General features: G+C 49.0%; 1 protein-coding gene across 5 annotated transcripts in view; it reads right to left on the bottom strand.

Moving 5' to 3' along the window:
- Positions 1-14,071, bottom strand: part of RAB7A (RAB7A, member RAS oncogene family) — a 69,948-nt gene that overhangs the window by 5,559 nt on the left and 50,318 nt on the right. For 3 of the 5 annotated variants that reach the window (XM_022562532.2, XM_089919820.1, XM_022562533.3), the window contains 3 exons: positions 10,555-10,615; positions 7,729-7,855; positions 62-280 (listed from right to left, as the gene is read on the bottom strand). In XM_022562532.2, the coding sequence (XP_022418240.1) occupies positions 62-280; positions 7,729-7,855; positions 10,555-10,607 (399 nt within the window). In that variant the 5' untranslated portion in view covers positions 10,608-10,615. Of the gene's footprint in view, positions 1-61; positions 281-7,728; positions 7,856-7,980; positions 8,289-10,554; positions 10,616-11,036; positions 11,121-14,071 lie in introns of those variants that run through there. The other 2 variants (XM_089919821.1, XM_089919819.1) reach the window with 2 other exon arrangements.

Genomic DNA, 14,071 nt, shown 5'->3' on the forward strand with positions numbered 1-14,071 from the left:
AGGGCAGGTTCTCAGGTTCTCAAGCCCCACAGTGATGACCCCCGGCATCGTTGGCACTTACTTGTCTGTTTTCGAGGTCAATCTTGTTTCCCAGCACAACAAAGGGGAAGTTCTCAGGATCCCGGGGACTGGCCTGGATGAGGAATTCGTCTCTCCAGCTGTCGAGGGTTTTGAACGTGTTGGGGGCAGTCACGTCAAACACCAGGACGCAGCAGTCTGCGCCTCTGTAGAAGGCCACACCCAGAGACTGGAACCTCTCCTGTCCGGCTGTGTCCCAGATCTGCGAGAGACAGAACGGTCGTTCCTTGGGGCGGAGTGCCAGGAGTGGGGTGTGTGGAGGACGCCAGGGCCCCCCCCCAGAGACAATCACTTCAGGACTCATCAGGAACAGAATTCAGCACCCGAGTGTCCAGAGCACACCGACAGACAGCAGTGTAAGTGGACGTGTCCCATGCGTCTGGAGAATGCTAGAGAAATGTTAATCTTGATCGAGGTGGTGGCCACGTGGGTAGATATTTATGGAAAATCTGAATGTAAACGTAAGATTTCTGTACCCTGGGGACTTTCTGGGGGTGATGGAAATCTAGGGAGGTGATTATTCATCGAATTGTACATTTATTTTTACTTTTGGCCGTGCCGTGCGGCTTGTGGGATCTCAGTTCCTCAACCAGGGACTGAACCCAGGCCACGGCAGTGTGAAAGCATCGAGTCCTAACGACGGCACCACCAGGGAACTCTCAAACTGTACATTTAAATGTATGCATTTTACTGTATATATAAAGTTGACCTAAAAAAACCCCAATATGTTTTAATTATATTATACCTTAATTAAGAGACAAAGGAAACAAAAGTACCAGAAAAGGGGGAGGGGTGGGAAGGAGACAGGGGGAGAGGAATAAAGGGACAAGCAATGCGACAATACAAGGAAGACAGATCGAAGTCGCTTCTCATCAATGGACCACCAGGCGCTCAGCTCAAAGAACTTCCCACCATTCACTGCCACACCAGGTCCAAGAGCAAGGATGCATTTCCTCAACGCCCCAGATCCCAACAGGGCCCCCGGTTTGCCTGGAGAGGACTAGTGTTCTCCAGAATGGCCGCACACCCGCAGCGAGCCACGGTGCCGGGGTCCAAAGCGGTTCGCAGTTACTTCCAGCTGACAGGAGTCTTCACCTCTTGGCTCCACTGTCTGCAGGAAACCACTTAGCTTCAGAGCAACATGAGAATCTGGAAAATCCTCATAACCCAAAAAAATTTCAACCTTATGTCCAAAGCACCAGCCAGTGAACCGATGGCCTGCGACTTAGACCAACATGGAGTGTGGACTGAGCCACGACAGTTTCATCTCCAGAAGCGGCTTCTGCAGAAGCAGGGCTGAGCTCCTCCCCGAAGCTCCTCCCAGGCAGCCCACAGCACTCGGGGACATGCCAACTCCAGCGCGGCCACAGACAGCTTCCAGCTCAGGTAGGAAGAGCCTCACCGCACGGGATGCGCACGCAGAGTGAGTGACTACACAGAAGGGTGATGCAACAGAACAGAGCAGTACCATGGGATCTGCATTTCTTTAATACTACCCAACTCATGACGTTCTAAACCCCGCAGCACCGCCCAGAATGTTCTCCAAAAGGAGCCCTGAAACGTAACATGCAAATGCTGAAGGTTGGTTTTTCCCTTGGGGACGGGCTCAAACAACATCATGGCAGACAGGAGCAGGGCCAGGACTTAAACATTGTCTGGAAATATCTAAAGCTGGAAACGGCAGCATTAGAACCCCTTAAAGAAGTTCCCATAAAGCAGTGCAACTACACAGGCTAAACTCTGGCTCACAGACAGGCCAAGGACAGTGCATGCGGAAGGGGGCTGTTGTGGTCGCCCATCAGTGCGGGGCAAAGAGTGCCCAGCCCAGCCCAGAGGTTACCCTCCAAGGAAGGCAGCTCTGCAGGGCCCACGCAGCCCTCTCTTCCGACGTATGGGGCCCTCCACAACCAGCACACGACGCCACAGGCCCTCCACAACCAGCACACAGACTCCGGGTCACAGCTCTGGCCGCAAGGGGCCCGACCACGGCAGCCTACCCCTGCCCGCCCCCCGCCCCCCGGGAACCTCGAGCCCACGCGTGCTCCAAGCACTCTGGGAAGAACCTTCCTGAAAAGGACACGTCCTAGTGGCCACGGGGGCTCAGCGTGCCTGCAGGCGTGGAGTCAGGAGGCTGTGGTAATGTCCACGCGGGGCCTAGCAGTGCTCACACTACGCGGAAGGAAGCGGCCACTGGGAACCAGAAGTGATGATAAGGCTGAAGGGCAATGAAAGAAACAAAGCCGAAGACTGTGGCTGCTCTCAGTGGGCAGGGAAGAGCACCGCCCTGCCCCATGTGAGCACACGTGCGGACAAATGGTCTCTGTGGACAGCGCAGCAGCAGCCGGACCCTGTGAGGGTCACCTCTGTGCTCTCCTGCTGTCCGACGTCCTACCCTGAATGCGTGTCCCTGAGTGGAGAAAAGAGCCTTTTCCCATAAAAGAAGACCAAGGTGGAGGGACAGTCAAGAACTCTGTCACAGCAGGTAAAAACTGACAACTACTTCTATAAAGAGAAACACAGGAAAAAAAAATTATAAACAATTAAATATAGGCTTGGACAACAACAACAAAATTCCCATTAGAGAAATAACATTGTCACTATGTAAATATCTGGATAAGTAAAGCAAAAGCCAAAAAATGCCCCGAAACTCTTGGTGTCCTCCCACCCAGAGGTCTTCACGAGCACACATCTTTCTCTAGGTGCCCGCGTTGCAGGGTCACTCACGCAGCTGGAATCTCAGTGCACAGGGCACTCCTCTCCGCCCCACAAAACACACAGCACCCTTCCCGGCGAGAGCGCACATCCTTACTCTGCCCAACAGACTCAGCAAACCACTTCACTCATTTAAAAAAAATATTGCTTAAAAAAAAATATTGCTGCCAATTTTCCATAATTATAAGTAACTCAGTAATGAGCTTTAACACAGAGAGTCTTTCCTGTGTTTCAGATTGCTTCTTTAGGACAGGATCCCAAGAGCAGAATTACATAGGAACTTTATGACTCTTGGCGGAACCAAATGGGTATTTGGAACTCAGATACTGAGAAGGCAAAGGAAGGAATTAAAAAGAAAAGTTGAAAAACTGGGGGTTATTCTCAGCAAGTTTCCAAAATTAATTTAACTTAACACTTACAAAAGTACAGTCTTGTGGCTATGATCTTTCAAAATTTGTAATATTTTAACTGAAATACTTTATTTTCTACCTTCAAAATACACCCAATATATCTATCTACCCAGAACTCCAAGGTGACAACTATTAACACTGCTGTTTCTACATCAGTTCTTCAGGAAGAGAGTCAGCCCTTCCTCACAGCCTTCCTTCCATTCCCTTCCCCCCGAAGAAGTAAGCGGCCCCTGACACCTGTGTCACACAGACAGTGTACGTAACATAATTACATATATTATGTACAAGATCCTCTGCATCTTTTTGTTTCTTCCTCCAGATGTTAACAGCTGTACAGTATCCCGGTGCCTTAAAGCACCACCATTGACTCCCTGGTCCTCTACATTATCCGTAGTTTTTCGTGACTGCACAGAGGCTGCAGTGAGCATTCTTCCTCACTTGTCGTCGGGCCCACAGTTTCCTAGGCTCTGAACCCAGATGCAGACTGGCTGCTTGTCAGGGATGTGTGCGTGTGACGTTGGAGAGCCAACAAAAGTCTCCATTTGAAAGGCTGCACGGATATGTTCCCACCATCGGTTTGAGAATATTCTACTTCTAGTCGAAACTCGATTTTGTCAGCCTTTTAAATTTGCAATTCCCTGACGTCAGGCCACAGGACATGGTTTCTTCTGAGAGCTGCCTGTTACCCACTAGGTCATTCTGCCGAATGGATACTATTAGGCATTATAAACAGTTTCTCCCAGTCTGTAGTTTGTTACTTAGAATCTTGTTATTCAGATGTTTACTGTGGTCTACTGTCAATCTTTAACCTTTTATGATTTGTGCTTTCTCTATTTTAAATGCCTAAAGTTAAGAAAACCCAGAAGAACCTGTATTTTCATTTTACAGGTTTTCATTTCGTGCTTTTTCCATTCAGGTCTTGAACACTCTGGCAAATGGAAAGCCGCTGGCCCAGAGGCCTGTTTACAGTACGACTTGTCCTCTGACTTGTCCTTTCCCCATTCCGCAAAGCCCCCTCTGCCTACCCACTGTCAGCTAGGTGTGCCCTGTTTCTGTGCCCTCCGTCCCCTTGATCTGTGGATCTCTGTGACAATATCATACTGTTTACATTACTATGGCTTCATAAGTTACCTTTAGGTTTTTCATGCACACTTGACTCCATCTAATGTTTAATACCGATTGATTTCTAGCTTCTTCCTGAACAACGTAAGAAATTTTAAAAATGCACATGGTCACTCATCTTTCCCCACACATTAAATTACACATTTCCAATCCCGGTTTCCTTGTACTGGTTTGAAGCTACATACTCTTACTATTACGGTCATAATTCTAAAAACAGATGCATGCATACAATTAAGTTTATCTCAGTTTATCTTATCTCAGACCCTTCCACTTCCGCCTGAAGTGCGTCTCTTAGGATTTCTGCCCGAGCCTAAGGAGGCGCTCACTTCCCTTCTTGGAGGCGGGCATCTCCAGGGCCCAGAACACCCTGCTGACAGCCCCGGCTCACACTCCACAGCCTGCCAGTCCCACTGGCAGCCTCACTGCTGCTCCTCCAGGTCATTCTGTTTCCTCTGGCTGCCTTGAAGTTTGTCTTAAAAGAATTTTTTTTCCATATGATTCTTCTAGACTTCTGTATTTCTCCTGAATCTGTGGATTTGGTGCCACATCAGTTCTGAAAAATCCTCAGCAAATACCTTTCACCTATTCGCTCGTCTGAGACTAATTAAAATTAAGTGCGAGCGACCTACTCACTGAATCCTGTTTTTACCTCTTTTCCCCATTTCCCACCAGTTTTCTTCCTTTCAGCCCTCTTGTGGTGTATCCTATCTGTTGCTAAAAACACTCTCTATATTTCCAAACTGTGGTTATTGCATTTCATTTTTAGAAGTTCTACTGACCTACACCCCCTGCTTAGTTTCTTCTCCACAGATACACAAGATTGCCTGGTTTCTTTAAATACAAAGACCACTCTGAATGGCCAGGGGGGTTTCCACTGGTTCTTGCCTTGCTGTCTTAATCTGAATTATCTATTTTTGCAAGTGCTGAAGGCCCGTGAAAAACAGGGGAGGATTCCTCAAGATCCAACATGATGACGCCTTTGTCCAGAGACAATGGTTTTCATTTAATTCTAGTCTTTTAAACTGGCTGCAGGAGCACAAGGGCCAGCCTTTTGTTTCAACCTGAGGACCATGTTCTTTTCTCCCACCCTTTCCAGACTCTGCTTTGGTGCCCTGGGTTCTCCAGATGGGGTTGACTCCGGGAAACTCCAAGATCCGAGCTCATGGTACCTGTGGGGCTCTATCAGAATGGCCCCTGAGCCAGGAGGGACAGAGTCTCGCTTCTCATCAGCCCACCTGGCTGTCAGAACCACAGCGTGGCTCTCCATCTGCTTCTCCTGCTACGGGACACGGGAAATCTTCAGGTGGCGTTTGATCCCGGCACCCTGAAGACATCCCATTTCCCTTCTGCTTTCTGTTGCAGCCGAGAACTTATCTAACTGCTGTTCCTTTATCTGTAAGCTGTCTTCTCTCTCCGGTTGCTTTTAGGATTCTGATTTTTGGCACTCCAGTTCCGAGTTTACTCTTGAGGTAATTTGCTCAGCTTAATCTTGAAGTTTACTGTTTTCTTCAGCTATGTTTAATCTGAGGTTTAACTGCTCAGTTGATTTCAGTGACTGTCTTTTCACTTCTTGAAGCTCTAAGCTTCCCATATCCTCGTTTTTTATAGTGCCCCTTTTCATTTATGGTTTCCATTCCAAGAAATCTCTAGTCACTGTGGGCATTTTCTGCAGGCCATTATTCCCCCTTGAGCTCATCCTCTCTCCCTATAGGGTGGTCTTATCTTTGTACTTGCCAGGAGTGACAGAGGGTTATGTCAGATCCTCCAGACTAAACTCTGTGCCTGGCAGAGCAGAAACTGAGAATCCACACACGGGCACAGTGGGACTGGGAGTCTCCAACCAGGAAGCAAGCAGCAAAGGCCCAGCCTGCACCGCACATGCCAGCTTTGCCACTTGCGTGGGCTGAGGTTTTGGGTCCTGTTTTCCCATCTTTCCTAGGTCCTAATGAGTGTGTGTCTGTGTGTGCAGGGGGTTCTGGGCCCGCACCTTGTGCAGTTCACGCCTCTTGTCCTTGATGACAGACAGAACTCAAGTCCCCGTTATAAATTCACAGGTCACCACGGCAGGAGCCCCTGAGCTCATGACGAGCTTTCGGCTCTCTCTTCTTCCCTGTTATCTGGTAATCTCCTTTTCTCTCAAGCTTGGCCTATTCAAACTTTAGTTTTACACACACACACACTTGCTATTAAAGTATAACTGACATACAATATTATATTAGTTTCAGGCGTACGGACACTGTGATTTTTTAAAAAATTTTTCTAAGTTACAAAAGGACCACCACGATGTCTAGCTACCATCTGTCATCACACAGAGTTATTACGATCCTGCCGACGATACATTACCTCCCCAGGACTTATTTATTGTATGGCTGGATGTTTGTATCTCTTAATCCCCTTGACCTATTTTGCCCACCTCCAGCTGTACACTGAGCACCTCTGTGTGTATGCTTGCAGTATGGGGGAGCCACATTAGCCCCATCCCGGAGGTCTGAGTTCCCCTGGGTGCATGTGACAGCTTGAGGTCAACACATGTAAAAAATACCTGCAACCTGTACCATCCAAACATTTCAGCGAGCCCGGCGCTCGTTAGGACCCCCACGTCTCAGTCTCCCCAGGACATCATTCAGCAGAGAAAGTAAGGAACAACTGGTGTGGAGGTGGGAGCTTCCAAAGACGACACCTGGGCTGAAAGTTGGCGACTCCAGGATGGGTGCAGCTGTGACCGAAGGGCCTAGCAAGCAGAGACACGTTCAACTACAGCTTTGTAAGAGCAGCACATGGTTCGGAAGGACTGGCAGGAGATGAAAAAGTGAAGAATAGTTTGTAGCCAGAATGTGAAGGCTTTTAAAGAGCCATGTGAAGGAATCTGTTTTTATCCTAACTGTTGAAAGGGAAGCCCTTGAAATCAGATTAAGCTGATACATGAAAAACCAGATTGGCTTAATAGAAACACAACTTTAAGGGCTACAGATAGGACAGATTATAAGAAGCCAGAAAAACAGGAAAACTAATTTAACAGCTGCTGTAAGAACCTAGGAGAGACACAACGATTTTTTTGGCCTGAAGAACTAGGCGAGGGTATTAGGAAAGAGACAAGTTACACATTTTGGAGACATAAGACAAGAACCTGTAGGTTACCAAATTTACAGCAAAAAAACAATGAAAACCAGAAGTCCAGTTAAATTTGAACTCTGGAAAAAAATGAAAAATTTTTAGTATGTCTCACACAGTACTTGGGACATACTTGATGTCTTGCATTTTATCTGGCAATCCTACCTATAAGCCAATTATCCATGAATATAATAGTGAGATCTAAAGAACAGGGAGGGGAAGATGCCTGGGCATGAAAAACGGGTAAAGACGGAATGACCAAGGCTTGGCTGGCCAAGGTGAGACGTGCGCTTACCTGCATCGTAACTAGTCTGTCATCCACCATCACCTCCTTTGTCAGGAAGTCTGCTCCTATTGTGGCTTTGTACTGATTACTGAATTTCTTGTTCACATACTGGTTCATGAGTGATGTCTTACCGACTCTGAAATTGGAGAAAAACCACAAGTGTAAGTCAACTAGGAAGGCACTGAAAACTGACTGACGCCTGCAGCTCGGAAGGAACCTGCCCACCCCCATCAGAGGAGGAAAACTTCCCAGTTCACTCGCCTGACGACATGCGTTCTCCTGGGACAAAAACACAGGGTACAGATGCAGGCCAGATCTGGAAAAGCTGCTTCTAGGTTCTGGTATAGTTGGTAGAGCCTAGTGTTATTTCTCTCCTTCCAGAAGCATGCCAACACATACTCTCCTTCTAAAAGAAGCCCCAGCAGTAAGATCGCTCCACTAGTCCAAAAATATCTCTGCCGCCTTGGGTGTGTCTCCATTTAGTGGTTGCTGTTCAGTCCAAGCAAATAGCCAGAGGAAGCCACTGGCTCCGAGCAGACATTTACGCCAGTTAACCAATCTGCTGCTTCCAAGTTTAAAATCTGAAGCAGAAAAAAGCACCAGTATTCCACCAAACCAGAATCCACCTCAAAGTATGCTCCTCCAGAGGTATTTTCCAGTGAGAAAACTCAGCAAGAGACAATGTGTGATTTTTTTTGGTGATGAGGTAGTTAGGACAGGCCAAAGACAACGCAAGCCTTCCTCACAGCCAGTAATACCTTCCTTTTCACAAAGGAACACATGCATTTCACATGCAGAGGGGACCTGGAAATACAAACAGCCCAAGGCAGTGTTCTCCACCTGGTCACGTGCACCAGAATTTCCAGGGGGAAAAGACAGGAAATGTGTAATCAGGCAAGTTTGGGTAACACAGGCTAAAAGCAGTACTTTCAATCCTGACAGCATACCAGAAGCACCAGGAGAATGTATGCGAGCGGAAGCGGGGACAGGGAGAGAGGAGTGGGGCGGGATGAGTGCGCGTGTATTTAAGCACTGCCAACCAGGTCCTACCCACTGGTCTGGGCAAATGCTAATTGTTAAAAGGCTCCTCGGGTGATTAAAAAAGCCAGCCACGGTAGAAAAATCACTGCCTTTTAAAAAGAACTTTGGAATAAGGACGTGCACCTGCATTTATTATCATATTGTTTTTAAAAATATGTAGCCTCTGGTCTAAGTTTTCATGGGTCACTTCAGATGCCAAGTCTGAAAAGCTCCCCCCATAACCCCCCGAATCTTAACAGTGATGAAAGAACTAGCTAGTTACGCAGTTAGCGGCAGATCTAAGACCCGAGCCCAGTTCTCCAGTCCCAGGCTCTACTGACTCAGGCACAGCAGGGGGAGGATGCAGGCATACCCCACTTTAATGCGCTCTGCGCAAACTACGCTTTTCACAGACTGAAGGTCTGTGGCAGCCCTGTGTCAAGCTAGTCTATCGGTGCCGTTTTTCCAATGGCATTTGCTCACTTCATGTCTGTGTCACATTTTAGTTCAAACTTCTTCATTAGTATATTTGTTATGACGATCAGTGATTCTGATGTTACTACTGCAAAAATATTATGACTCCCTGTAGGCTAAGATGATGGTTAGCATTTTCTAGCCATAAAAGCATTTAAATTGAGGTTTGTACACTGTTTTTAGACATAAGGCTATTGTACACTTAAGAGGCTACAGTATAGTTCAAACATTAACTTTTAGATGCCCTGAGAAACCAAAAAGTTCACGTGACTCCCTTCACTTCGATACGCACTTCGTCGCGGCGGTCCAGAACCAAGCCCGCAGTGTCTCGGGGGTCTGCGTGTGCTGCACAGTGCACCCCAAACCTCCATCTCGTGGACACGGCGCCAACGGCAACAAGCCTACATAAACAGCACTCCCCAGTCTAACCAGCTTGGGAAAGGGATTCCATGAATTTTTTTTTTTAATATATTTTCTTTCTTTGTTTTTGGCTGCGTTGGGTCTTCTTTGCTGCACGCAGGCTTTCTCTAGTTGCGGTGAGCAGAGGCTACTCTTCGTTGTGGTGCACGGGCTTCTCATTGCAGTGGCTTCTCTTGCTGTGGAGCATGGGCTCTAGGCACATGGGCTTCAGTAGTTGTGGCTCGCGGGCTCTAGAACGCAGGCTCAGTAGTTGTGACACACGGGCTTAGTTGCTCCACGGCATGTGGGATCCTCCCAGACCAGGGACCGAACCCGTGTCCCATACATTGGCAAGCGGATTCTTTTTCTTTTTTTTTAAAATAAATTTGTTTGTTTGTTTGCTTGTTTATTTATGGCCACGTTGGGCCTTCACTGCTGCGCGCAGGCTGTCTCTAGTTGTGGCAAGCGGGGGCTACTCTTCCTCATGGTGCACAGGCTTCTCATTGCAGTGGCTTCTCTTGTTGCGGAGCACGGGCTCTAGGCACGCAGGCTTCAGCAGTTGTGGCTCGTGGGCTTAGTTGCTCCGCGGCATGTGGGATCTTCCCGGAGCCACAGGGAGGGCTCGAACCCGTGTCCCCTACACTGGCAGGCGGGCTCTTAACCACTGCGCCACCAGGGAAGCCCCCATGAAACTATCATTAATTGAGTTCAAACAGCCACCCTTTTCCCTAAATCATGCCCCAAATTGGGGAACAAAGGACTACCTGACTAGGGGTCATTCCGATTTTTGCTGTGCTCCCAAGAGCACGGAAACGTAGGGCCCTAATGCCACGGCTATTAGAGATGGAAGCAGCAAATGTCAGCACAGAGGGCATGAGCTCCAAGCGGGTGAAATTTAAACCCAGGCCAGTGTGCTGGCTCAAATTTAGGAGGGACACTTACCCAGAATCTCCCAGGATGATAACCTTCAGTAGCACTTTCTTCCTCGAGGTCATCCTTCAAGCTAGAAGAGAGGAGAACGCACGTAAGCAGGATGGGAACACCCAGGGGGACCACCTCCCTGGGCAGAAAACTCCTCGGCAGCCCCAAGAGCACTGCGCCTGAGCCCTTCTGCAGGTGGCTCCCCGCCGTCCAGGGCCTTCGACGGAACACAGTATCAGTACTGGAACTCTGGACCCAAGAGCTCGGCCACACAGCGTGTCAGGGCCATCCCGCCCCTGGGAGGAGTCTGAAGGAATGATTCTCCCACTTGGATGCTGGATCAATGTTCCATTTACTCAACAGCTGGGTCCTGCTTCAGGCAGGTCTCTGCTCAAAGATCACTCCTCGGAGGCGACCACTTTATCTGAAGTAAAGCGGAACACCCCTCTCCCCGTTTGCCGTCTATCCTTTACTCTGCCTTATTTTTTCTTCAGAGTACTTACCACTACAGTTGACTCTTGAACATCTCAAGGGTTAGGGGCACTGACCCTCCACTCAGTTGGAAATCGCTTATAACTTAACAGTCGGCCCTCCGCATCTGCGGCGCCACATCCGCGGTCCTGCATCCACAGTATCAACCAAGCAGGGTCGCGTCATTCGTGCTGTTCAAGGATAAACTGTACTTGACATTTTAATGTATTATATTCATTTCTCTTCTCCCTTTCCTAATAATTTCTGTGAAAACAGTTTTATTCCCCACGGTTTTATTCTCCAGTGCCAAGTAGAGAATTATAAAATACTGGGTTAGTGCACAAATTAATATTTGACTTCCCAGCTCTTGAGACCACCTTTCCCCAGAAAGCCTTTCAGGTAGCCTTCCCCAGCCTCGACCAGACAATACGATCTGTGCTCAACTCTGCCACCACGTGACCGCGTGGTCAATTTACTTACTGAGACCGGCCTCCTGTCTTAATTGCCCCTCAGTCCTCAGGGCCTGACCCAGTAACTTTCAGAAGATGAACAACTTTCAAGAAAGCAGGAGTCCTAAATTCTGGCCCCCGATGTCAGTAACTTAACTGAAAACTACCAGAGGAGCACTCCTCAGGCAGCTGATCCCCAGGAGAGCTGCAACCGCCTCTAGAATCAGGAATTTATGATTGCATGTGAGCCTCAGAAATGACACCCATGCCTTCTGAGAACCTCTAGCCTTGGCCATTGTCCTCGGGAGACGCTGAAACAGCCACGGCAGGAGACTGCCACTAACAGTCACGGGGCAGTATCCGACTCGTACCTTCAGTGGAGCTGGGGAATTAAGTGTTTACACTTAAGCAAAGTAGGTAAGGATGTGGGTTAAATAAAGCCTGTTATTTTCCCATAGTTTGGGAAGACAAGACAGTCAAGACTGCGTCTGAAAAAAGCTACCTTTAGTTTCACCTTTATCCACCTGGCTTCCTGAAGGTGAGGATGACCGCACTGCCTACCTACGGTGGGAGTGACTTAAGCATGCAAATCCCGATCCCGTGCTCCTCTGGCGTTGCCACTTTCCAGCTGTGTGACCCGGGGCAAGTCATTTAACCTGTTGGCATACGTCCCATGGGTGATGTGAGGCCTGGATGAGAAAAATGCTCAGGACACTGACTAGGATATAGTAAGTGGTTAGTAAATGTTGGTGCTATGATTTTCATGTGTGCCAAAAACTGAGATGAATAAACAGCAGAACAGAGTCCAGAAGGCGGCGAGAGAAGCAGTAAGTCGCAGGCCCAGGCGAGAGAAGCAGTAAGTCGCAGAGCACAGGCGGTAACTCAGCTCCACGCCTCGGCTTCCAGATGCCTGGCTGTCAACTGTTCCCTTTCAGCTGGTGGCATCACAAGGAAACTGAAGGAAAGTATCAGAACGAGCTAGTGCCCACAGGGCAGGATTAGGTGGCGAGCCCTACGCGCCTGAAAGTGGTGTCTTCCACGGCTTCAGAAACGGTGTGGGGACGGGAGTCAAAGCAGAGGCAGTTAGCAGGCACCACGACCTAGCCCGGGGCAAGCTGTCTCAGAGCCCAAAGCCTCGTGTCCAGACATAGCTTCTGTCTATGAGGCGCCCACCAGTGCTAGCTGGGGGCGGCCTAAGACAAGCCCGAGTTCTGCCTGTTTCCTTTAGTCATCCATCAGATCTAGGGTTGGTGTTGGTTTTTTCTCTCTGCAGTTAGAGGTACACACCCCCAATCACCCATGATCACCCACGAGATCCACAGCCCTACCTTCCTCCCTAGGGACTACCTTGACCAAAGTTTAACCTAAGAGTCTCACCCCAAGGTCTGGTACCATATTTTGGGCTAGAGATCAGATTATGACAGTTGGGACAAGTTTCAAATCCAAAGGGCAAATTAAGGAAAGGTATGAAAACAAGGCGAGCTTTGCAAAGAAATTCTTAAACAATGTTTAAGTCACTGATTTTGAGAATGGGAAAAGGGATTTCCATGACCTGGTTTAGTAAGGCTCACGGTGCATCCAGTATTATTTCATAATATTAGGAGAAAATAAGAAACACACTTCACCCATCCTGTTCCCACATGACAGACCTCACGTTTGTGTCCTCTCAGGTTTCTGCTCACAGCGGTGGCAGGTGGGCCCATGCAGCCACCTTGACCCTCCTGGGCAGCAGAGCACAACGCCTGAGCGTCTTTCCTCACCTGCACACCCAGTCACAGAACCCCCAGAACCCAGCGGAGGGCACAGCCGGGAAGTCCCAAGTCCCCATCAGAGCTCACCCAGCCCCGCACGCAACCTGGTATTCTGTCTCTCGCATGTTGCTATTTAGCCTTGTTTTCCAGTGAGAGAACTTGCTTCCATGAGAGTCTCAGTGTCTAATATTTCTTTGAGTGAATTAAGCATTTTAATAGCCATTCCTACCTTTTGTTTAATATATCAAAAATCTGGGAAAAACAACGCCATAAGAAACAGCTCTGAACTTCCATTTGTGGGGTCATTTTCCTGGGCCGCAGCAATGCCCCTGGGGAGGTCTCTTAGGCTCAAACTCACGTGACTATCACAGGCCACGCCGGCCCTGAGGAACACGGATCGCTGGCTGTCCTCGCGACAGCCCACACCGCAGACAGCTCAGGCATAGGGAGGCGGCCTGGACTCACCACCCTGACTCTGAGCCCTCATTCCTGGGGGGCTCCCCACGAGGGACACGTCCAGCGCGAGAGCCACTGTGCTCCAGTGGGCCTGGGGCCCATCAGGTACTCACAGCCACTCCCCATCTGTCAGATGCAATCGCCAACCAGGAGACATTTTTTTTTTTTTTTTTTTTTGCGGTACGCGGGCCTCTCCCTGTTGTGGCCTCTCCCGTTGCGGAGCACAGGCTCCGGACGCACAGGCTCAGCGGCCATGGCTCACGGGCCCAGCCGCTCCACGGCATGTGGGATCTTCCCGGACCGGGGCACGAACCCGTGTCCCCTGCATCAGCAGGCGGACTCTCAACCACTGCGCCACCAGGGAAGCCCCCAGGAGACATTTTATCACAAACCGCACTGCCTTTAGTGGGG

Source organism: Delphinapterus leucas, chromosome 10 (assembly GCF_059928025.1).
Source record: "Delphinapterus leucas isolate spDelLeu-1000000601 "Yukka" chromosome 10, BTC_Dleu_Yukka2, whole genome shotgun sequence".
Classification (NCBI taxonomy): domain Eukaryota; kingdom Metazoa; phylum Chordata; class Mammalia; order Artiodactyla; family Monodontidae; genus Delphinapterus; species Delphinapterus leucas.